The 26,409-nt window shown below is 34.1% G+C and overlaps 2 protein-coding genes across 3 annotated transcripts; one reads left to right on the top strand and one right to left on the bottom strand.

The window, feature by feature from the left end:
* Positions 1 to 1,178: 1,178 nt before the first annotated feature.
* Positions 1,179 to 11,493, bottom strand: mi (cyclin E-interacting protein minus). 2 transcript variants are annotated; one of them, XM_088278346.1, is made up of 7 exons: positions 11,365 to 11,493; positions 8,267 to 9,652; positions 7,101 to 7,513; positions 6,015 to 6,272; positions 3,166 to 3,832; positions 2,462 to 2,637; positions 1,179 to 1,807 (listed from the first exon to the last, which is right to left on the bottom strand). In XM_088278346.1, exons 2-7 carry the CDS (start codon positions 9,611 to 9,613, stop codon positions 1,408 to 1,410), a joined length of 3,261 nt encoding a protein of 1,086 aa, XP_088134472.1. In that variant the 5' UTR covers positions 9,614 to 9,652; positions 11,365 to 11,493; the 3' UTR covers positions 1,179 to 1,407. The 2 variants fall into 2 exon arrangements, with proteins under 2 accessions (XP_088134472.1, XP_088134473.1); XM_088278347.1 differs by having other exon boundaries at positions 3,166 to 3,817.
* Positions 11,494 to 12,293: 800 nt separating this feature from the next.
* tamo (PUB and ZnF_RBZ domain-containing protein tamozhennic) lies at positions 12,294 to 20,649 on the top strand. Its single transcript, XM_088278345.1, has 7 exons — positions 12,294 to 12,429; positions 12,729 to 12,901; positions 14,936 to 15,132; positions 15,720 to 15,905; positions 16,605 to 16,749; positions 16,905 to 18,443; positions 19,251 to 20,649. The coding sequence occupies exons 2-7, from the start codon at positions 12,772 to 12,774 to the stop codon at positions 19,715 to 19,717; spliced, it is 2,664 nt and encodes an 887-aa protein (XP_088134471.1). The 5' UTR covers positions 12,294 to 12,429; positions 12,729 to 12,771; the 3' UTR covers positions 19,718 to 20,649.
* The last annotated feature ends 5,760 nt before the right edge of the window (positions 20,650 to 26,409 follow it).

The raw sequence follows: 26,409 nt of genomic DNA, 5'->3' as shown, positions 1-26,409 counted from the left end.
TTTTGCTGAATCCCTGGTGGATAAATACAATAATACATACACATAAACTACTAATTATTTAAAGATTGTGGTGGGATATAAATATGCCACTTAAAGTCGACCTATGTATCTATAACATCAAGTATCTTAATTCGTAATTCACACTCTAATGATTTAAATGCATAGATATTTTGTAAAAGCAGTTTAAGTGTATTTAAGAGGTTTCCGTTTCAATTGTTTAGAATTTTTATTGCACAAGGTAAGTTGAGTTCAAAAACAAAAATACAATTCTATATCTAAGAGTTGTCTCATATGACACCAACCACATTACATCACTCACATATTAATTAATTAATTTGGTTTTCAATTCAGTGAATATGTTTTTAATATATATTTTTTTGCAATGTTAAATGAATTTCCCATATATCGCTCACTCCTTTCAACAACGTCATTATAAAAAAACTTGATATTTCAGGAGATCGTTTTTAAAGTTTAAAAATATGATAAAATGTATTAAAAATAAATATCAAGCCACTTATTGAATTTTTTACTGCGCAACAGATATTTTTAGGTTAAGCCTGAATGTTTTTTCTTCATTTGAAAAATATTAAGTTTATTTAAAAAAAAATTATACAATACCTTTTCTTCAAAACGCAAAAACAACACTGTCTGCCCTGTAGCGGGTAAATATTAATTTAAAAATATGCCGTTTTTGCTGGGATATAGTACATTTTCTGGGCATTCCGAAAACATGCACAACTGAAAATTGACGATTTTTGATATATGACGTTGTTGAAAGGAGTGAGCGATATGTTCTAAGTACAGATATTTTAAACGACAAAAAAAAAACAATAATTTGTTGTGGGATGGATTTTTGGCAATAGTCATTGGTCGCATTGCTTTCGGGAAGAAATAATGACATGCAACTGATGCGGATATCAATCACTGTGTACCTTTGGCCAACAGTTTGCCTCTTTGTATTTTCTCAAATTGAAAATAGGAATTTATAAATGTTAAGATTATTTTTATGCACTCACAAAATCATCATTACAATCGTAAACATGGTTCAGACACATTCAATACATTTAAAATATTTTTCCCGATTTATAAAAAGATTCAATCCATTGAATATAAGTTTTGTGTAATGTATAAAAAAAAAAACTAAAATGTCATGTGAAAGAAAAGACCTCAAATTTTGCTACACATTATCAGTATCCATATACTGGAATTCCCGCAAACAATTAATTTATTCAAACCAAACCCATTAATATATTATTCAAAATTCAGTCAATATTTTGTTAATTAACACTTTAATATACATACACTCTCAAATGCGCAATTATTAATACGAATAAAATTGCACTTTTTATTAATTACTGTATCATGTAACAGTTTCCTTAGAAGCTGATTCTTTCACATAAGCGTAGGTCACCTACTGGATGGGTCCTCCATATTGTCAAAGCTGATTTGTCTTCTCGCTTTTAATTTATTATAGTCTCTAAACAATGAGGGTTTCTTGAGATCAGGGTTTGTCGCACCGTTACTACTGCCATTAGACTTAGTGTCAATATTGACAGTTTTGTCCTGCAAAACTGTTTTCTTATTACTACCGACATCAGATTTAAAAACTTTTACTTCTCCGTAAGAGTTTTCACTGTTTTTGCTGAGTGCGGAAGTCGGCATCCCTTTATTAGGCTCGTAGGAGGCGGGAGGGACATAACCCACTACCTTCGTGGAGACAGCGTTCAGCTGCTTGATCTGTTCTTCCAAGAACAGCTCATCAACTGACCTTCCCTTGATTACAGCAAATACATGCAGCCTGGCGATTCTATAACACCAAAACAAACAAACAATCAGAAATGTTCTATGTGGTTATACACAATACAAAAATAACAATTCAAATAATAAATAATAAATATTTTTACAGACATGCTACATTATTTCTTTGATCCTGAAGTGCAAAAGGGAAAGCGATTCTTTTACTTAACCTACTATAGATTTTTTAATGACAAACACATACAAATGACTCAAACATTAGTCAAAAAAAGTGAAAATACTCACACAGAGTGTGAATATGTACTGTTATACTTCATTGGCGGAAAAATTATATGAAAATCATTATATGTAGATATTACATTATATACAAAACCCTACAAAATATTTTTATATCATTATTTGTTAAGGTGTTTTTGCATACCTTTATGAGAGTAATCAAGTTGTAATCTACAATACTTAAAACGAATTAGATATGTGAAAATTCAATATTGAGAAGTTTTATTAAAAATATGATAGTAAAAAAATATGATATTAAGAAGAATTATTTAAAATATGATAATAAATAATACTGTTATGGATACCATACTTCAACGATAAATAAAACAATTTTGCAATCACAAAGACGTTGACGGTCCATGAGCAGTTTTGGCAAACAGAAATTATTAACAAATATCAGTGAGAGAAAAAGTGATAAAGTATAACTTACTTAAGCAACGTGTCACTAGTGGAGGAGAATGGAGTTCTCAAAGCCCGTAAGTGCGCCGGCAGGGTGCAAAGTTTACGTGTTAAACGTATTAAAGAAGTGGCGTGCTGCTTGAAGGAATCGTGGGACATACCGATACCATGAGCTCGCAGTGCCTCCGCTACCGCCCAGAGGAGTTTCTGCAATCCAGAAGGATTCATTTAAACACATTAAAATTCTCAAATAAATTTGAAATGAAAATCCTGTGATTATATTGAAAAATCATCTGTACATCTTTTACCAATGAGGCGAGTGAATAAGAGGTTTTTTTATTTGAATTATTTTTATTGACAGTGAAAAGCGAAAAAGATACAAATGTCATTTTTGAGAACTTTGGATTAATATTATAACTTAATTCTGAAAAAATGAAAAATTGTTAACGCTTTGTTTGAAGTTTGAAAGAAATGTTAAAGTTAATGTTACTGAAAAGTTATTTTAACCCAAACTATCTTTAGATAAACTTCAGGAATTTTGGACTGAATATTATTTTGAATCATTGAAAGTTTTAAATGAAAGCATCGTTATGGGGGAGAAAATTTAGTAAGATTTATATAATTACGGCATAGTTAAAATAATTATGATTAAAAATTAATGAGCTATTACTGTTGTCTTTTTTGCTTTCTATTTATTTATAATAATGAAAAATTCTTAAAGTATACAAAACCTACCTTTTTATGAATATCTGTTAGTTCTCCATTAGAAGATGCATATTCTGTCGCTCTCCTGGTGAGAGTACGCACGCTCTCGGTGGAATTATATCCAATTTTATCCCCGCCAAAAGACAAGCTCTTAGGCATTTTATTTGTAGGAGTGACTTCCGATTCCGAATCATCCATCCTGTTTCGCTTTCGGCTGACATTATCCAGGGAGAACCCTCCCATCCTATTGAAAGAGACGGCAGCCTTGCTGTCGCTCTTGGTGATGTTGAAGTTGGCGTTGTCAGTTTTGGTCGGGGAACCGAAAAGAGCTCGTTTGGACTTCACAGCTCGAGAAGTGGAAGGTCGAGGGGCGGAATAGAAGGATTCCAGAGGCTTGGCGGATGTATTCTCCGGACTGAGAAAAAGGGCTCTTTTTGAAGTCTCTCTCGTCGGCTGAGATTTAATTTTGGAATCGGTAGTGAGCCCCAGCTTTTTGGCAGCCATTCTCTTTTGGGCGCTGCCGGGAGTTTTCTTTCCCGGTGTCTTTTTCCCGGGCGTTTTCTTTCCGGGGGTCCTCTTCCCGGGAGTCTTCCTTCCCGGGGTTTTCTTTCCGGGAGTGCGGCGAGTTCGAGGACTCTTGCCTTTGAGTTGCGATCGACCGACGACGTTATTGCCAAACTTTCTGTGGGGGAAGAAACTTTAGGTGAAAATTGTATTAGTATGGGAATGAAAAATTCAAAGTATGATTAGAGTTAGTGATCGCTGTTCAACGGAAGCGGGACTAAATAATAAATCGCCATTATGATGAAAGCTTCAAAATATTTACATTAGAATTAAAAATGAAAAAAAAAATACTATCAAAAATACTCTGCCAAAGTGTAGAAAATAATTGAGCGAGCTCGGTAGTTATGGTAATAAAAAAAGTATATCACATAGTAAATTGTTGAGCTCTTAAACGATAAAATTAATAATGAAAATAAGATTATTTACTTTTATATAAAAACGGAAGAAAGTATTTAATCAGTATGTCATATTGCAAAAATGGATACTATAATGTTTTGTATGGAAGTATGTACAATTAGAAAGTTTCGAAAGTCTGGGAGCATACAGATATGACTAAGAAGAGATAACATGTAAACATTCATTGGTGAATTAGATTGTAAATAACATTGGTTAATATTTCATATAGTAAAAAAAAATACAAACAAAACAATTGAAAAATTGTTCACCGCAACTAACTTTTGTCATTTGATTGAAACTTGTATTTTCACACATTATATAATGAGTGTTAAAAAATATAAATATCTCTTTCATATTTCATTATTTTATTTTGAGGTTTTAAGATTATTTTATCATGACATCTTTGTTATAGTTAAAGACTGTGAAGTTTAGGGCTTCTTAGGTGATCACTCCGCTGGTGGTCCCTTGTTTTATATAAGTAATAAGATTTTCCTCAATTATTAATTTTGTATCACTCTGGTCTGGTACCCATAGCACTAATCACCTGGCCTTTTTGAGATTGACACTCGAGTAATAGTACAGGTAACCTGCATTTATCGTGACCCCGGTGAATGCGGAATTATTACATAGCAAGATGCTGCGGAGATTTGTCTGATGTTTTTTCTCAGAGATAATGCATCCGAAAAATAATGTTGAAGCAAAACTATTGTCGATTCATGAATCAGAAACTTCTCGTGCCATTAGCGATAAGGTTATTTTGAAAACCAATTACATGAGTTTGGCCAATTAACGCAAAAAGTCAGTAAATTTTGCTTAACAAATGCAACACATTGTTGGCAGGCGGTATTTCATCAACCCCGACGGTATTTCATCAACCCGTTAATCACCTAAGTAACTGTAATCCCAACTCCGATCTGTACAATGTTTTTAGGCGTCTCGCGCTGTACCAGAAATAAGCAATTAGAACGTTTTAAGGGTCTCTCACTCTCTACCAACATTAGTTTCTCGCAAACAATGTGTTAAAAGGCCAAATAAGGGAATCGTTTTTGGAAATAAATGATTTATATTTGTATGACATGTTTTAATTATTGGTAATATTTTATCATATTAATACACCAATTATTCAAATCATAGATGATATTTTCAAAATCCCCTGCTCATTATGAAAATTCACGACCATGTCTAGAATGTATCCCACACAATGATGGAGGTTGATTGGATGCAATGTCTAAAGGTGGGGACTGACCGAAACATTTCATCGTAACGTAACATTCCCGGCGAGCATCCGACTTCGGATGGAGCACTCGGAACGCTGTACTGACTATACGGATGCTCGCATTGCAATGTGTTGTTACAACGAAATGACTCCGGTCAGTCCCCACCTTTATGCAACATTGGGCGGGTATGATAGTTAGAACAAGAATGTATTAACTTGAATGATGTTTCCTTGCCATGTCATATCGCTCACTCCTTTCAAGAACGTCATAAATAAAAAAAACTTGATTTTTCAGGGGAACGTTTTTAAAGTTTAAAAATATAATACAATGTATTAAAAATAAATATCAAGCCACTTACAGAACTTTTTACTGTGCAACAAATCTTTTTGTAGGTAAAACCTGAAGGTTTTTTCTCCATTTGAAAAATATCTAGTACATTAAAAAAAATAATTAAACAATACCTTTTCTTCAAAATGCAAAAAAAGCACTTTCTGCCCAGTAGCGGGTAAACATTAAGTTAAAAATATGCGTCTTTTGGTGGGATAAAGTACATTTTCTGGGCATTCCGGAAACATGTAAAACTGAAAATTGTCGATTTTTGATTTATGACGTTCTTGAAAGGAGTGAGCGATGTATGTTATGTAGTATTAGTATGAAACACACGAGGGTGAAGGATTGTATTAATAACTGTAGAGTATTTACTTTCTGTCGATGAGTATCTGCCTCCTGTTGGTGGGCTGGGAGAGGCTGGCGGCCGTGCAGAAGGCGGCCCGGCGCCGGGCCAGGTGGCTGAGGCGCCGGCCGGGGGAGGGCGCCCCCACGCCGCAGCTGCGGCGGGCGCGCGGCGCCGCGGGCGGCTGCACGCACACCAGCGACGAGGCTGTCTCGCAGCCCAGGTAGCGGGACGAGTAGCGCGAGAGCAGCAGGTCCACGTGCTCCGAGTGCGGGGTGGAGTTGTAGCTGGAAGATTGATCACGCAAATTTGTAATGAGGCAGCTTTTAGAAATAATTGTTTCTTTTAAATTAAAAAAAAAAAAACAAAAACAACTTACAAAATTTTTTCAAATCTTAATAAACTGCAATTCCATCAGTTTGTCATTGGGTTCTTAAATAAGCTCACAATAAAATTTAAGGTGGAGACTGACCAGAGCATTTCGTCGTAACATAACGTCCTAACATCGCTCGCGGCGAGCATCACTGAGCGTCCGAAACTATGGATGGAGCGCTCGGTTCGGTGTATTGACTATCTGAATGCTCGCATCATAACATGTTACATATGACAAAATGCTCTGGTCAGTTTCCGGTCAGGGGGGTCAAAATAAATATGGGTGATTTTCACTCTCATATTTATTTAATATCACCCTGGACTAGTACAATAAGCGCAGGGCTGATCACCTTCCCTTCATACATTTAATGATCAAGGTAACACTGCGTAACTATGATGCAAGTGCCCTATGCACCATTGGGTGCGGATAAGGGTTAAAAGAAAAAGAAGAAAAATATAGATAGGGATCTACAAAGATTACTTACTTATTGATCATAAATTAGAATCTATAAATAGTATGTATCTTCTTCAATAGTATTTTGACACAATATTGTCCTGCGGTTTTTTCGTCCATTCAGACCCTAATTATTACACTAATTAGGGTCATATAGTTAACACAAGTAATCCAATCACAAGAAACCGTAAACACAATTCCGATTTTTTTTATTTAATATGGTTACAATTGTTTTTATTAAAAGATGACAGTATAAGATATATCAACAGTACATTAAAAAAAAACTTACTGGACTCCGTGGAATCTGTATAGAAGTATATGAGGCCAATCTTCATTGGCGGCAATATCCTCTGATCCATTAATGTGAAGGAATCCTCTAGAGCTAGAAGTTCGTTCGCATTTATCGGCGCACAATGTTTCATTTCCTTGATCGGACACCATTGACTGGTCAAACGTCTGATTGACTGTGTTTTCTAAAGCCAAGGCTAGAGTGTTGGACAGTAAAGGGTCACTCGAAGCGTCAGAGCTGATTCTCCGTGGCGGCGTCATAGAGGCAGAGGCCTCAGGATCAACCGGCTCCCTGTTTGTTTCTTCGGGATTATCGAATTTAGGAAGGTGCTGCTTGTAGCGATCCAATATGTCTGCAGCAGTTAGTTGGCAAATGGTAACCGAGGGAGGTGGCAACACACCTTGCAAAGTTTTCTGAAAGAATAACGGATGAATTCTATCAATCGTGTCTAGTAAAATGATGTCATTAGTAGCCTACTTCATATTAATCAAAATAAAATATCACAGTCCAAATGAATATAGCATCGTATTAGTGGCAAAAGTTAGATAACTATGAGGTGAAAATAATGGAATATAAATATACAAATTACTATATTATTCTCAATATTATTAATATTTAAAGCATTTACTTTGTGGTTAGTCATTTTTACTTATTTATTTTTTTACAAAAATGTTAATAATATTAGTACCACTCACCGAGATGCACTCAACACATGTGATTTTCGGTTGACCTGAAGACCAACATGCACTAAACGGTTCAGCACAGACATGCATTACGAGCCGAGGTTAAACATGCACTACGAGTATATAAGTTGATTCATTAATGTGTTTAATTCAAGTGCATATTTAACCTCGGCTCGTAACGCATGTCTGTGCTGAACCCTTTAGTGCATGTTGGTCTTCGGGTCGACCAAAAATCACATGTGTTAGACATTTTGTGCAGTTTTGAGTGTGTAAATGGTGCTATGGTGGTGAAGGGTGGTATTGTTTACATGCTGTGGTAGTGATTGTCCTGACGAAGAGATGGGTACGTCTCGAAACCGGTAGACATAAAAATCTCCGTGAGTGGTTATATACTAATATTATTAACATTTTTGAAAAAAAAAAAATACAAATTACTTCTTAAAAGGATACAGAACACAAAATTAAAAAAAGTGAGATGCATACCTCTAAAGTTTGTATCAAATGTTTATCGCACGTTTCAAATTGCTTCAATATCAGGTTAACTTTATCGTATTCCGACTTCTGGTCAAGATAGTCTTCATCGTCATCGGAGAATATGTTGGGCGATTGTGGTCCACTATTGTAAGAACTGTCCATAGATTCTCCGCTTTTATTGTGCGGCAAGTTTTGTTGCACATTCGTCTCTTGCATTTCATTCCTTTTAGGCTTCAAAGTGTTGACAGTCCCCGCGAATGTAAAGGCATTGTCAGGCGCGCTGGCGGTAGCTTTAACAGGACTCTTAGGGAGTGCGTCGGAAAACTTGAGAGATAAATTCTTGGATGGTATATCACTAGATACTACATCACAATCAGAAGGAAACTGAGATGCGGATGAGAAGACAGTGATCTCAGATTTACTGCTGCTAGTGGAAATGCTCAGTGATGAATTGGAAGTCACATCATCGGATGATTTGTATGGTAAGTATTCTGTGGATTCATCTTTATGGGTATACTCTCTAGGTAAAGTATACTTGTAGTCGTCTTTCAATTCCTTGAATTCAGCAATGGGTGGAAACTTTTGTAAATGCTTTAGTGTCCCATTGAAAGTGAGTTCATTATTGGGAAGCTTGAAGATGTGGTTGTTGGAATCGCAGTTATTAGCGGAAGGAACAGATTGACAAAGAGAAACGCTGGCATGGAGATTGTTATCTATCGCGTTGTTGCTGTTTTCCATTGTCAGAAAAGTTGCCAGGGAAGGTTTGGTGTCCGGAATTCTAGACTCTTTAAACTCTTCTCGAATGCAGTGCGTTTCCCGACGAATATTTGGACAAAACACGCTCGGGAGATTCTTTCCTAAATCTTCAGAGAGTGTTACAGGATCGACAAAATCTGGATGGATTTCATTGTTCTCTGGTAGATTATTGTCTATTAATAAACTTTCACAGCCGGATTCCTTAAGCTCGAAATTTGAATGAATACTTTGTACGTAACTTTCCTCGGACAAATTTTGATGGAATTGTTCAGATTCAGCACAATTATTGTTCCGCGGGAATGAATTCAGCGGGCAGATATCATCATCTTCGATTTGAATATGTATACTAGTTCTTTTCGATGGGTAAAAGTCCACTTTGGGAGATCGGAGTTCCACTGCGACTAATCCATCATTCAGGGAGCAATCGGCGCGCACAGGATCAGAGCTGCAGGAGTCGGAGTCCAGTATGCCGATGAAACTACTTCCCGGTTTGAAGAGATTATACATGGCCTCGGATGGCCCCAGGTAGCTGCTGTACGGACAGACGGACTCTATCAAAGAGTCACAGTTTGAGTCCAAATCCACTCCGGGTGTTTCCATACTATGTTGATAGCTCCATGAAATGTTTCATTCATTGTTCTAAAACAAACACATTTGATCAGAAATCACGTAGAAATAAATGAAAACAGGAACATGGGGGCTTGATAATCAGCTCTGGAGAAAATGTTTTAACATTCACTAAATTGAATACAACATTTTGAGTGTGTCCAAATACTTGTTCACAAAATCTGGATTATCTCCAATTACAGGAGTTAATTTCATATTATTTTTTGACATCTCATATTCTATATTCTTCCTCATCTTTGAAAAATAATATAAATTGAATACATTCAGAATTAAACTATAGAAGTCAAAACTATGTCTCTTATTTAGAAAATGATGGCTATAGCCATCAGACATACCACACTCTGTATGGAAAAGATAGTTATAATTGATGTTATGTGGGAAAAGATATTATGCCCCTATATAAAGTAAGAATCTCTCCAATATGTTTGAGTATGTGAGTTGTTTTAATGATTATTTTACAATTTATTTTATTTAATCATAACAAATATTATATAAGTGACTCTTAAATATAAAAAAAATTGTCTATGGAGGTGTAACTTAATTTGTTGTCTTAGCTGACAGAACTTGCCTGACAGCTAAAGAGCTCCAGGGGCTGTATTGTCCTAGCTGCCAATATATTTTTGCATTGTTTTATATCTTTGGGTATTTTTGGTAACATTAATTTAACTCATGGAACAAATTACAGTAATTCATTTTTTAATAAGCTATATGTATGTATGAGTATATAACTGTATGTACCATTCAGGAACACAAAACTTATTTCTGTAACCAGCAAAGAGGCTACAAATTGGAGGCATTGACCCTTTGAAAAAATGAGGAGTGTCATTCAAACATGCTCTATTGAACACAGAAATTCCAAATGCCCTCTAAAACACAAGACAGGTAAAATTGTATGCTATATAAATTTGTACCTGGATAAAAACATTAATTAAAATCTCAATCGGGATTTCATTCTAAAAATAAATTCACAGGTTATTGTATCATTATCCCACCAATTATTTATGGGCAATGTCTAAGAAAATGTAAAATTAAATTGTTTAGTGGAATATGATTAGTTACGGGGATATATTCTGATAATATTTAATTTAGAAAAACATGAAAATAAAATGTAAAAACTACAGAGGTTACTTGAAAGCGTGGTTAGTAAATCATGTGTGAAAACATTCGGTAGATAACGAATATCGTGCAATGTGGATGTGTTGTCTTGATAACTGAGTAAATAATGTGTTGAATAAGAAAGACGTTTGTAAATAAACGCGATATTTATTCCGAGCCGTGTTACAACACCACCGAGTGGAAATTAACAGTTTACTAAATATAAACGTCAGTTTTTATAACATGCACAGATAATTTTAAAAAATACGTAATTATTTTAAATCACCAAATTACTGGATTTGCATATATTTTACTCAGGCGACTCTTTCAAAGTCAGGAAACCTACGCTGGGAAGTTTACATAGAAACATGTACTTATGGTTCATCCGCACAGGGCGTTATCACTTGGATCATAAAAAAAAACAAATAGTAAATGGAAATTGTATTTTAATTACAAGAACACGAAACAATGATTAACAATAGCACACAAATTAACGAAATTTGGTCAATTTCCCGTGAAAAATTTATATTGCGTGTGCAACGTAAGTCGCGGTGACGTATTATTGGAATATGTTGCATAATATGACATATAGCGCTGAAATTTTAAATAAACAATGAATTCATAATTACCAATGGCATCCTTCATGCAGAAAACAACTTATTTAAAAACAAAACTAAAGCCATTTACAACAGACGTCGACCCCCAGTCCCGTTCAGCCATAGATTTACTAAGATTTCCCGATAGAAAAGTTATCTATAGGTATTCAAAAATGACAATAGGTGACTATTAACTTGGCAACACCGAATAATTTATGTTACAAAGGTAGATACTTACAATGAAGATAAAATAAAATCAAAATAAATTTGATAAGTAGATACCTAGCTAAAAAAATACCGTTTTCTACGGTAATAATAATATTAAAACGGAAAATCCATTCAATTACCTCTAAATATTTTTGAATCCATCAAATAATAAAACTGTAACTAACTAACTAACTAACCATCACGCCGCTTCACCGCAGGCGTAGGCAGATAAAATCGAACGCCACACCACCCTGTCTTTGCAAACATTCTTTGCCTCTTCTACATTCATGCATATCCTCATACATATCCGACGATTATTACGACTCCTGACCCGGGCGCTTTCAAGTATTTGACATACTTGATTGTGCCAGGTTTTCCTCGGTCTTCCTCTGCTTCTTTTTCCAACTACATTCACCTCATAAATTTGTTTAACCGTTCTTTCCTCACTCATACGTTCTACATGTACAAACCATCTCAACACACCTTTCCATCAAATAATAAAATAAAATAATTTTTGTTTATTGTCTAAACGTGTAAAATCTTTGGGTTAGTGCTTCCATATTATTATTAAAATTATTGAAGCAAACACTGTAGTCATAAGTATTAGAAAAATCTTTTAAACATCCGTTTATTTATTTTTCATAATCCTTTTCTAACTTGCCACTGATACATTTTGACCGTACACATAAATTGTATATTTTATAGCCATCTGACATATTACCTGGTTTTATTTATGAAACACAGATGGCTATGAAGGGAGACGTCAAAATAAGTTTGAAGTGAAAATGTAGTAATTTCCGCATTACAATATTTGTGTATTTCTCTATAAATTGGCTGACATCAACAAATATTAATATAATGATTATGACCTATTTCGTCGCGGGCTAAAATGTAAGTAGTGTTTGATAGCGTTGCTATTTTGGGAATAACTATTTTGGGCAGCTAACACACTAACCTTACGAATCGACATTTCCTCGACTTCCTTATTCTACCAGATTTAATCTGTTTTTGATTTACTGGAGTCAATCACATTGTTTGCAAATCATTTTTATCTTATCAGTTCTATATAATTGATAAATTGATGTGTGTTCTTCGTCTTTCTTTTCATGTTAATTTACATATTGCATATGTTTTTCGTGGATGTTATGTTTATGCGAGCCAAGTGTTGTTTTATAAATTATTTATTTCAGATTTGCATATTACTCTTCGAATGTAATTGAGAATAAACTCAAAATGGCATTGACTGATTATGTTATAAGAGAAAAATTACCAGAACTCTGGCGACAAATTGACAACACACATTTAAGTTATTTGGAAACGGATGACAGTCCAGAGAAATTAGACCAAAGGAAGAAATTAGAAGGTAACAATGGTTTTATTATTTACTGTTATATATTATATGTTTTATTTGATAAAAATATAAAAATCACTGAAATAACAAGTGCTTCCTGTGTAATATTGTCGTCATTGCAGGAGTGAATAGTGAAAATGCTCATAATGATCTTTAAATTTAATGAATTACTTTGTACAATTTTAATAATAATATTTTTTTACATAAGTAATTTATAATGATAGTATTTTTTTATTATTTATATAATTCTTTCGTTTTTGCCATTTCTGCCATCAAAAATTTGTCAACCATGTATATACAGACTGGGATTGCTTGATATTTTTCCTTCTATTTATATCTTATAACCTCTCGTAAAGAATTACTATTCTGTGGGAATTACTATTGTAAATGGGTTCTGGTCAGAATTTTTCCATAAGACCCACACTAGGTAAAATGAAATTAACTTACAGTACAGTTCCGGTAATCCGACCCAATTGGGACCGGACCTTGTTCGGATTAGCCGAAATAACCGTGATAACGCAGTTGGATGTGAAAGAACGAGTCTCCTTTTTTTTTTTCTTTATTGAAAAAAATCATATTTGTATTTTCATTATTTACACAAATATTTCAATTTCATACTATTTCTGTGAGCCTCATTATTAGAAATAGGTATTAAATTGTGGTAGAGTGGGTTCGAACCGAGAAACTCTGACTTAAGAGTCCGCGATACTAACCACGGGACCACAGCCCGACACTCTTGTGTTGTAGTGGCGTATAGTGTGTAAATATAAACTAATACAGAATCGGAACAGACTACTCTTCTTTATCAATATAATAATACCCGAATACAGTTCACGGCTAACAGTTATTACACTGCAGTACATGTGCAATTACTGTACATAATGTGCTGTCAAACCCCAGTATTAACCACCCTACCTTTGGGTAATAACCCAAAAAGATAGGTGAAAAATCCTCGGGTTTTTTTTCATAAGATTTCTCGATAACAATACTTATTTACAATGTACCAGACAATTTTTAAAGCAATATACCTATTTATGACCCTTTGCAAGTCAGAGGTTCTCAACATGAGATGTCGCCGGATTTTTATTGTTGTTGTTATGACATTCTATTGAATATTTTTACAAATATATTTTGTATTGAATGCAATATATCAATCAACATAATCCCGACATATTCTGCAAACATTGAAAAAGAGGTAGCTAGTGATATTGACCTCGAAATGCTAAACGTGCCGTATGACATATTCGTATGCGTAGCCCGAGTAGGAACGATTTGACATATCGCTCACTCCTTTCAACAACGTCGTATATAAAAAAACTCGATTTTTCAGGAGATCGTTTTTAAAGTTTAAGAATATAATAAAATGTATTAAAAATAAATATCAAGTACTTATTAAACTTTTTACTGTGCAACAGATCTTTTTAGGTAAAACCTATAGGTTTTTTCTCTATTTGAGAAATATTTAGTACACTTAAAAAAATAATTAAACAATACCTTTTCTTCAAAATGCAAAAACAACACTTTCTGCCCTGTAGCGGGTAAATATTAAGTTAAAATTATGCGGCTTTTGCTGGGATATAGTACATTTTCTGGGCATTTCGAAAACATAGTGACAATTTTTGATATATGACATTGTTGTAAGGAGTGAGCGATATCATGTACGTTTCTGTGGTTGAGGGTATGCTTTTTTGTACCTGAACGTAGGTGATACGGCTTATTGCGTTCGGGCGGTAATATAATGGACGTATTACGTACATTCGTGTTGGTAGGGTGGTTAAATAAAAAACTGTACTGTATTTAATAAATATTTCATTTATTTTTTAATTGATTTGACATGCACTTATTTTCACCCCTTTAAGCATTAATTCCTTGAGAAATGAGCATTTATGTCACATAAAAAACTAATCGTTCATAAAAAAATATCATTCCGGGGCATGTTCGGATTAACTGGACGTTCGGATTCGCGTGTTGGGATTAGCGAGACTCTAATGAATAAATATGCGCATAACAAAATCACAGTTTCACAACTATCGTTAAATCTTTCAGGTTATATTTTGGATTACTTATATCTGGTGCCTCACGAGAACAAGTTCACTCTTCCCGAGACGGCGGAGCTGCTGTCGAGGTCGGCCCTTCTCCCGGACTTCAGTGCCTTCCGTCTCGCCCGGGGGTGGGTCGCGCTCGCTCGCTACGCCTCCAACCTGCTGGTGCAGCACTGGCGCAAGGAGTACCGCACCATAAGGGTTTGTCCTGCATTACGGTTAATAATAATAATAATAATTTAGATAATTTGTATAGTGCCATTTTTGTAAAATACTAATACCTCAACTTCTTCCTTCTTCAAACCCTCATCCGCACCTCAGTGGTACATAGGGCACTGCATATAAACGCAGTGTTATCTTGATCGTTAACACATGAAGGAAAGGTGATCAGCCCTCCGCTTCAGGTACCAGTCCAGGATAATATCAAATAAAAATTAGAGTGAAAAAATCACTTATATTTATTTGACACCCCCTGGGAATTGAACCCGGGACCTCCAGAATGGTAGCCGAGCGTGCTGACCATTACACTATGGAAGCTCTTATATGTAATAATATTTAAAATAATAATATTTCATAATATGACACTACGGAAGTTCTTACGTGTAATATATGTGTCGGGTTGTGGTCCCGGTCGGAACCCACTCTACCTCAATTTGATACCTATTTCTAATAATGAGCCGCTTAGGCTCACATAAATAGTATGAAATTGAAGTATTTTTGTAAATAATGAATAACAAAAATATTTTTCTCTTTTCTTGAAAAAATTTTATTACTTTTTTGGTTTGCAGTTGTACAGCGGCTTCTACAAGCATGAGGTGGAAGGTTCCGGATTGGCCGACGCTGGAGACATGCTGCGCGCCATGGGGTACCGACAAGATAGCACTCCGCACACCTTCACCCTGGATGGACCTGTCTGTCCTGATCAAGTCACGGCAGTTTCCAGAGACTCGCTCATCGCCTACGTTGAATGTCAGGTAATTGATATTGAGAAATACTAAAAATTAAGACAGGAACAGGGCTTTGGAATGAAAAAAATACCATTAGGCCTTCGCCAAATTAACCTGTTAACCGGACGGGACGTATAAATATGTCAAAAGTAAACAATATCGGGTACGGGTAGGTCAAATGAATACGTCCTTGAAATATATGCTGCGCCCCGGATTGGGTGAGACCTATATTTTCCAACAACAGAGTTAATTAGTCATCCATACATGTCTCGACAAGAATTCTTTTCCATTTGATCGTAATTTTGTCTTTTACTTTGTGATTTATATAAAAATAAACAAAAAAATATACATTTCATAGTCTTTTTATTTGTTTTAAGCATAAAATATATGAAATTACGTCCACCGGGTTGACGTACTGACACGTTCTAGTGAAAGAGTTCACGCCCGTTGTATGTTACGTAATTAAAATGTGAACTCCCCAGTTAACAGGTTAATAATGTTTTATGTATTTCATTATAACTTGTTACAAATGTAACAAATGCATGAAGTTAAATTTTTTATGAAATCCTAAGTATTTTTGGGATATTTATATTTTCCCAATTTATCTTTGGAAGTCAAACGTACAAAAGTGTAGTACATTAAAGGCGCACTTTATCTTCCCTCAAGGCACCTTTGACCATTCGTATTTTGACGATTTCGCGTATTACATCATTTGTTTTTGTTCAGATAATGATCCAAATCTGGGAGGAAGTGTCCATACGGGGAGGAAGCTGTAGTTGGCTGGAAGTCTTGCGCTGTAGAGAAGAGTATTCTGGGGATGTGGACCAGGCTGCTGCCATCATTATCTACTCTCAGAGGAATCATTCTAAAGGTAGCCAAAACTAATTGAAATACCTTCTAAATTTATTCCTTCAAAAATAAGAAATATATTTTTATTTTGCCTTTCCATATAGGATGTACAATTAATTTGTTTCCACTATTATTTCTCATAAATAAATCGATTACATATTTCTGCCTTTCTTTCAGATTTGTATTCCAATGTGAAGTTTGGTACCAGTCCTCACGCAGTCATTAAAAATAATCTGCCCTTTTCATCCCCCCCAGTTAATGACTACAACATGTTACAACAGAACTATCATACTATTTCAACAATAAACGGTTTGCACGGGCAGCACATAAACCCTCACTGCGTGCAACCGGGTACTAATGGATATATTCACAATGGTCACGCTGTAGCGGCAAATACACTACCCGTCAAAACACACGTGCACGTCGATTCCCACCCGGATCCACACAGTCTGTACTGTTCCAATCCCATGATGCAAGCTCAACACGTCAACTCTTTGAATGGGTTACAAAGAAATCCTTTAGAAGTCAACCCGATGTATAGGTTCAACAATGTGGGCATTAACCAGTGTGCACCTCTGCCCGGGTACTATTACAATCCTATGAACCCGCATCCTTATTTGATACAACCTCCCTTGACCGCGTACGGGCCAGTCAGGCAAGCCACCACTCTGCCTCTCAGCAATGGATACCATTGTCCCGCCGTTCCCCAGACTAACTACTGTCAATCTGTTCCCATTGGTCAACTCATCGAGCTCGATATACCCAGCTATTCTAACAATAGTCATTCTCACCATACTTGTCCGAGTATGTCCAGTCCCAAGCAAGTCAATCCCGAAAGGAAGAGGACGGACAATGGCCAGTCCCACGTGAATTCTAAAATTTACCACGGCGGTTCGATGGATTCCAAAAATAATTCGATGGCCCACGGAACCATGAAAAAATCCCACGATTTGAATTATGAAAATCAAGAAAATTCCAGGAGAAACAGCGCACCGAGATCGTCAGCTTCGTACACGAGCGATAACACGTTTTCCATTCCGAGATCCGATACCCAACCTTCGCTAAGTAAAGCGCGCGAAGACGGAATGGGTACTTTCGAGAGCTGGGATTATGTTTTTAGGAATTTGGAAAGTCAAGGTTATTCGAAAGATTTGGGCGAAAGAGGCAATATCCTCTCACCGCCCCTCGAAAGGGATTCTAAGACTCTAGGAAGGGTGGGAACTAGGGATCCGAAGAGGTATCAACAGACGACTATGGACCTGGAAGACGCCCTCCATGCGATAAGTTTAGAAAAAGATTCTGACGAAGAGATGTACAGGACTGCTAAAATAAATGAGGCCTTGCTTAAAATTAAACAAGACAACGAGGCCAAGGCGGCAAAAGCAAACAGTAGAAAACATATTCTCGCCGATGAGAAGGACAAAAGAAAGTCTAGTTCGTACGAAAATGCATCTATAAGCCCCGCGAAAGATACCAACGGATTTAGAGTAACCACTGATAAAACACGTCTTATTTCCAAGGAGGATACCAAAGATAAAAAAGAAATGGATATGAACATTTATGTCAATGGAAACAATACAACTAGAGGCGCTGAAAGTCGCAAAGCGAAGAAAAGTGTCGTCAAGTGCTTGAGTTCGGAAAATGACAATGTACCCAAAAAGAAGCCACCCTTAGATCATTCTGCACAGGCGGCACCCACCAACAAAAAGACTCCAGGTAATATTCCTATCTGATTTGTCATTACGCATGTTTTATATTTGTCATGGCTCCATATTTGTATTGTAATCTTTGAAAGTTTGATGGAGATTGCCATAAAATAATTAATGCTCTTTTCTTTGGGGTACTTGGGATCAGTGATGGGCATCGTATTAAAAAACTGAAATAAGTAACAAATTCTTATTAAGAAGTTGTTAGTTAATTTGACTAATGCTAATTATGTTAATTCTAGTTGTCTAGTAGTATATAGTATTTCCAGTTTCTGATGTATTTGACATCAAAAACAAACTGGAAGAAATATAAACTGAGAAATAATTCTGATGTACCTAATCCCAATTGCTTAACTGTAAAAGTATCGCATATCTATTAGATACATCTATATTTGGGATGTATCATAGATATTTACTTGTTTTATAAATACCTTTATCGGTTGGAGTGATGAGTGATATAGGGCAATAATGAAATAATAATACAAAAAATAATCATAATTTTTTTTTTTTTTAAATTTATTTAATATGGTTATTTTTTTATACAATTTCTATACAATTCTACTTAATACAATCTTATAATTTTAGTTGCTCTGAGCCTCTCCAAAAAAGAGACTGAGCTCTTGTGCTTGGAGAGGGAGCTAATAATAATTGCTTGATCTGTACTGTCGCAATGTCTTTGATGGCTCCTAGTATATGCTAGTCATTTGTACATGTCAATTCAGTATCTTTAAGTAATTATGCTGGAGAATAATTTCCCTCTTCCATTGTTACTCTTTATTGATCATCATCACAATCTAATGTTAATCTTACATTGCAGCATCTGGTAGTTCAAATAGCCGTCACATTCGGCAGCACTCTCAAGGCTTCGACAGTACGGACGCAGGCCTCAAAACCCGGTTAGTAGTCAGTCTTCACGACCAAGATAAGAGTTTCACAAACAGGCATGGTTCCGAACAGCATGGATCTCGCAGCTCGGGGGCCAGAGACTCGGAAACCCATTCTAGAAACGATAACCAAGGAGTGAAGAATTCGGACCAACCAGGAGGTAAGGAAAGGAAAGATGTCGGGTTCGCTCATTGGGAGTGCGGGACTTGCACCTACGTGAACAGCGCCGCAAGGAATGCGTGCGAGATGTGCGCCAAGTCCAGGCAGGTGGGTGTGGAAGCCACGCCCCTCATGAGTGGCGGCAAGGAGTGTCCGACATGTACCCTGGTCAATAAAAGAGATGCCATGGTATGCACAGTTTGCGATACAGACTTGAAACATTCTCCTACTTACATATAAAGCTGATGCACAACAGTTTGCATTATATGATGCATTTTTGGTGTGATGATGTGTGACAAAATTTTTATTTCTGTTACTTTTGTATTCGTTTGACTGTTACTTATTGGTTGTTAAATTTGTTCTTAGGATTGCACAAAATTGAATTTTATCATTTATTATTCACCTTTATCTATCTGCTAGCGTGGATGGAATACTGTGTTGAAACAAATTTAGAGGAGTATGGACATGTATGTATGGATATTAAACAATAATTATGAATATAATTTTCTTTTTAATAAATTATTTTCACATGTTGGCTGTTTGTGTAGATCAAAAGAAGTTTTTTCAAATTCCTGATGTTGTAAATGTAATACTCCTCAGACGCAGTTTTATTTGTAAAGATAACTCTAGCGGTAACTATGATTGCAAACAGTAATATTTGTAGTTGTTGCCATGTAATGTTTTAGGGAGAAGTCATTTTGTTAGACAATGGCTTAGTAAATTGTTAATTTGCCAAGTAATGCTAAGAAGAGAAATGACACCAACTGATCAGGAAACAGAATCAAGTGAAACGGAAAACAGGGAAAATAGTTGTATCTCTTGAATTTTGGTCTGTTTCAATGTTATGTTGACGGTTTTATTATTTAACTACATATTTTGTATTTGAAATACACACAATCTGGGTAACTTTGAACGCCTTTTGCCATCTGTTTTGTATTTGTTATTAAAACAATAATTATATTATCTACATCCTCTTGTTGAAATGGAAAATTTTAAAATCAGCGTGTATTTAAAAGTATGTATATTAAGTTATCAGGGTAACATTGAACACAATTTCATATTTTAATAATGTTAGGATATCAATAAGTTTCATTAATTCTGTACCGCTTTTCTTCCTAAAACAAAACGATTCTGGAATTTATTTTTTGCATAAATCAAACTGCAAAAAAAAATCTGTTAAAAAAAATTATGTATCTATTATATACCATGTCTACTTATTACCACATACTTTAAATATTTAACTGTTATTACAGAGATAAAAATCTCTAAGCTGAGCTTTTTTGTTTTGAGAAGAATTTGAATGTGCTCGTATCATTTATACAAATACCGGATTTCACCATTCGAGGGGTTGTAATCAAGATTTTTTCAATATCTTATCAGAGATGAAGAAGTTTTCAAGATGGAAATATGAAATTCTGGTAGTTTACTTCATTAGTAGATACTTCATCTCTATGGAGACAAATAAAAATATATTTGGTTTTGTTCAATGTTACCCGGTCGTTCAAAATTGCCTAGATTGATCTACTGTTATGTGTCGGTGAAAATTGAATAATAATAAAACTTTCCCAATCTCTCTTCGTATAGTTTCTTGCCCTAATGAGTAGTAGGTATATGTATCTAAACAGGCCTTTATTATACTAATGATAATCTATGTATACATACAATTTACTAAATAGATAATACATATATACTTAATGAACGTTTCTTGTTACAATATTCCAGAGAATTCTACTGATATACTATTAGAATACATATTAAGTTATTCATTTGACACACTCTTTCTAACTTTCAAGTGTGTTGATTGTAAATCTATTGAAAATTATGACTCATTTCGATTTTTGTTTAGTGCCTTTAGAAAAAAATGTATACACCCTACAAAATATCCGAGTTTATCTGAAAAATTAATATTTTACACTAGAAAATTCTCAAATCCTTATCAATAAAAAACAGATGTGATATGATTACATATTTATTATCATTTCTATATAAATTGAATATTTACAGATTACGATTCGTATTGACAGTGTTTATTATAGCCTAAGAATGTGTATATGAATAAATCAAATGTCCCCTAGGAATATCCATAGTTCTAACATATTATTTGTCTTTGGCACAGTGTGAAGCAAGTTGTCACGTGTTGATTTCGTAAAGAAGCATTGTACATGAATATTAAATATACATTAGAGTAGATCAAAGAATGTTATATCTAATATTAAACTGTTTTAACACAAAGAGCACATCTATCTCTTATCTCGCTTATAAATGATAGTCTATTGATACATTTACCCTAAGGGCTGTTCCTGTCGTGGCGTCACATGGCTGCTGACCGTGAATATCGAAACAGTGTCACAAAAGTTGATTGTTCATGTTTTATGCAAAATTAATTTCAAAATGCCAAACTTAATACGTACAGTAAAAGCTTATTGATTCCAACAACTATAATTCAATACAACTTTAAAAAATATTTCAATATTTTGGTCGCCCTAACTATATTTCGCATGAAACTCTCAATAAAATTACAACAAATGAACATAAATTATTGTAGATGTTTATAAAAATTTAATAAAATTTTAATTTAAATTTATTTTCTACATTTGTTGATTTCAAGAAAAAAAAATGCTTTGGAAACTTTGCAGCGCATTACTTTACATTTTTAAAAAACTTATTCTAAATATTTTTTACACTTTGGTCCCTTGAACTTTGAATTGACAAGCTAAGCTATGTATTGTTTGCACGCCGCCAAAGGTTAAACAATTATTCCATTAAACAATTATTGAAAAAATTCAATGAATTTGTTTAACGAGAAGTCCGTGCAAAAAAGAGATTGCATATGATTTTATGAACGCACAACGCATTATTCAGTAATTTTATGTGTTAAGATTTTCATTGTGACACTCCATGCAGGTTGGAAATCACTTGATAAATTTTATTTTGTGTAACTGCTCTAAATAGTGGTTTCGTGCTACAGCCACTCTCTCAAGTTCTTTGTCAGAATATAATATGTCTTTTTTCTATGCTGCATTTGCCTTCAACTTTCCCTCATAATGTATATTTTATTTTGTATTTTTCTCCCCTTTTAAAATTGCCAAAACACTCTTTACTTTCTTTTGCACATCATACTTTGAATTTCAGAAAAAAGCTATGGAAACAACCTCCTAGCACACAATCTAAAAATGTTTCCATGTGTTCACAAAACCAGTGTGTGTCATACTGCTTGCTTGCCAGAGTATTGATGATAATAATAGATAAATAAATTGTATCTACTTTTGACATTGACATCCACCTCTCCGAAATAATAAATGCTAGATATGTGTCGCCTACTTTCAAAATCCGCCAGATCGAATTTTATAAGATTTTAAAATAAATACTCCATGGGAATGCTAATTGTGGGTTTTATTGTTTGAAATATTTATATACTTGAAAACCCTGATAAAAATAACTTAAAACCAGCGTTGTATTTCAAATTCCGATATATTTATGGAACTTGCCTACAGACCCATATCGGCCAATCAGAGAGCGGGGTTAGGTCAAAAATTAAAATGACGTCATTATCGGTTTGTGTCTCGTCTATTTTTTTTAATAATTGAATATTTTCTTAAAAAATGGTAAAATTCTCTGTTTCATAATATTTTAACTACAGATAGACTTATCTTTTAAACATAAATGTTGCCGGAGAATTTTGCATTTTTTGTAAAATCGACTTACATGGATCTGGCTGATTTTGAAAGTAGGTGACACATATATCACCCTTATTTCCACCGAAATACAGGTAAACCTCATTTTGCAGAGGAGTTCTATTCCAAGAGACACTGGCGTAAAAAAAAATCAGTGTAAAATGAACACAAATATAATGGACGATATAAGGTTAGGATTTGTGTCAAAATTCTAAGAACAATCTAACATGTTTATTGAGTACATAGCTTATAAACATTCAAAATTAATTGTAAATGTATTTAGCAAATTAAGTTTTAAATCATTTACAAAATTAATAGCACTAAATACTATCTACTTAATAAAAATATAATATTTGGCAGTTAACGGGTCTCGGGGAGGAATTTCGAGAGGCTATTTTTTGTATTGATTGACAGTTACAAAGGAATCAAGACATAATCAATGATTGGAAGCATTTTTATTAACAGACTTTTATATAAATCATTTAATTGTGTATTTATTAACTGTAAATCATTATTGTTTGCTTAGTTATACATTTTGAATGTTTGAGTTGTAGAAATGAACATTTGCATAACTTCAAACCTTTATATTCCAGATCCAACTTTGTTTAGAGGATAAATGTAGAAATAAACAACATTTGTTATAAGTATCATAAAACAACAACTATTTCGTTTTTTCCAATTTTATTTTATTTGACCAATGACCGGGTTTCGTCGTTACCCACAACGTGCCAGACTGGTAAAAGGCTAGAGAAAATTGTTTTATAAACGACAAGGCAAGGGCCAATAACCACGATTTTATATAACTTTTCTAACAAAATGAATTTAAATTTAACGAATTTATGTAGTGTATTAAAATCAAAATTACATACAAGTTATGGGTAAACATTTTAAGTAGGATTTTTATAAAACTTTTACTATAGAAATGGATTTTTGTAGGTATAATAATATAAGGGTGAATCTCAAACCTTTGGTTGACAACTCCTCCTGTGTTTTCCGATATATAAAATTTCTGGCAGTTATTTCTTATCGCTAATTCTCATTTTGTCAGAAAAATTATTGATCATGTTTTTCAATCCCTGCCTTGTTGTGTACATAACATAGATTTTTCTCTAGCCTCCCACCAGTGTTATGATGTCAGTGATGAAGAAATCCTGTCACCGGTTAAATAAAATAAAAATAGAAAAAAATATACATTTGTTATTTTATTTTATAAAATAAAGTTCCACCAAGAAGTGTCAGTAAAAAAGAAATAAACTTATAATTTATATTTGAAGCACTAAATTTGTGATTTTCTATTTTATAATTAAAATGTAACTTTGTTTTAAAACCACTATAAATATTTTATTATAACTTAATTATAATGTCTACCGGTTTCGAAGCTAACCGGTAGACATTATAATTAAGTTATAATAAAATATTTATAGTGATTTTAAAACAAAGTTACATTTTAATTATAAAAATAAATTTGTTAGATTCACTGTACGCTGAGCGGTGTGGGATTGGTGGTTGTAAGATCAAATCTAAAGCAACCTCCCCATATTGAATCGCTCATTGCCTTTTTAATGTTAAACTTTAATATTGTGAAAAAGTTTGTGTATGTAGCGCATTGCATAATTTTGTTGAATATTGAAAATAAAAACAACACATTATAGGGCAGTGTGGATAAATATAAACTGGCTTACGTTACTTTTCATATTATTCATAGTTTAGTTGAATAAAAATTTATATATTACTCTTACTATATTAATATTGTTAACAAAGTGAGGTAAATGTATACAGGATTGTTTTCTTTGTATTTAAATGAATAATTTGTATATTACATAGTATTTATTAATTACTAATCCAGTATTTATGGGTAGACAATTAACTAACTCGCAGTTTTCTAGTTGTATGTATAAAATATATAGATTTATTTGGATGCAAATCGTATTTAAAAGGAACTCTAATGAGGGTATGTACAATATACTTCTTACTGTAACATATTTATCGAGAAAATATTTTTCTATTATGATTTCCTTCCGAACCCTCAAAAATGCAATACTGTTTGACAGACATATTTACACAATACAAAATGGTATATGTAATTTTTTCATGTATAGTTTATAAAACTGTTTTGTATATATATTATTATGTGATTAGTTAACACCTGTTATAAATACCTATATTTAAATTTGAAATGCTTTAACTAGATTCATTGCATTATTATGTTTAAGAAACACATTAAATGATTTGAAAATTAATTACTTTACTTTTTATTACCAACCTTTGTTCAATTTATAATTGAATAATGCTGCACCAATCAACTTATGACTTGCAAGTGCTGATCAGAATGGAACCATCCAGACTCCCCCACATTGCACTGTACGGTCAATCCCAAGGTAGATGACTTCTGGGTAGACCACCAAAGACATGGATTGACGGCTGGAAATCGACATTGCTGGAGGCTAATCCCTCTTAAAAATAGGTCACAAGGCCTATATGAGGAAGAAGAAGTGCTGAATAATAGAATCAATGATGTAGGAGTAAAGTTAGGACTCAACACAAACACCAGCAAAACAAAATTTACAGTTTCATTAATTGATTCGGCAGTCACTTCGTGGTAAAATCTATCCATTTTTAATTAATGTTTTACTTAGTAAATACCACTATTTCTTAAAATCTACTGTGACATGTGTATCGATGCATTCCCCATCATTTTCAAACTGAAAATGATGCAGAATGCATCGAAACACGTGTCACAGTAGATTTTAAGAAATAGTGATATTTACCAAGTAAAACAAAAAAAAATGGTATTCGGCCATCATTTGTGTGCTAAATCATTTCCACCATAATATTTTCCCCAAAGTATTCACAGTGAAGCGCCCTTGAGTACAGTGAGGTATTATTTTACGAAAATGGCGCTATATAAGTTATCCAAATTGATTATTATTATTATCAGGACCACGCACAAGCTTGTCTCACTTTAAATGCGGCCAGTATAGAGAGTCATGAAATTTAAGTACCTGGGAAGTGTCCTTTTTTAAAATGTCAACCCAGAAACCCAAGTAAAGTGTAGAATAAAGGCAGTTCGTACAGTTTTTAATAAGGTGAGAAATATATTCTGTAACAATAGCCTCAATCTGAATCTTCGACAAATAATGGTATGTATTATGTTTGGTCAGAACTTCTATACGTAGTTGAATCGTGGACCCTCAAGATCACTACTATGGACCGATTAGAGACATTTGAAATGTGGCTACATAGTGCAATGCTACGCAT

This window comes from Brachycentrus maculatus, unplaced genomic scaffold, assembly GCF_059751285.1.
Source record: "Brachycentrus maculatus isolate JH-2025_06_01 unplaced genomic scaffold, ASM5975128v1 h1tg000056l, whole genome shotgun sequence".
Taxonomy (NCBI): Eukaryota; Metazoa; Arthropoda; class Insecta; order Trichoptera; family Brachycentridae; genus Brachycentrus; species Brachycentrus maculatus.
The sequence above is the reverse complement of the archived record's forward strand: the minus strand, read 5'-3'. Positions and strand labels throughout refer to the sequence as shown.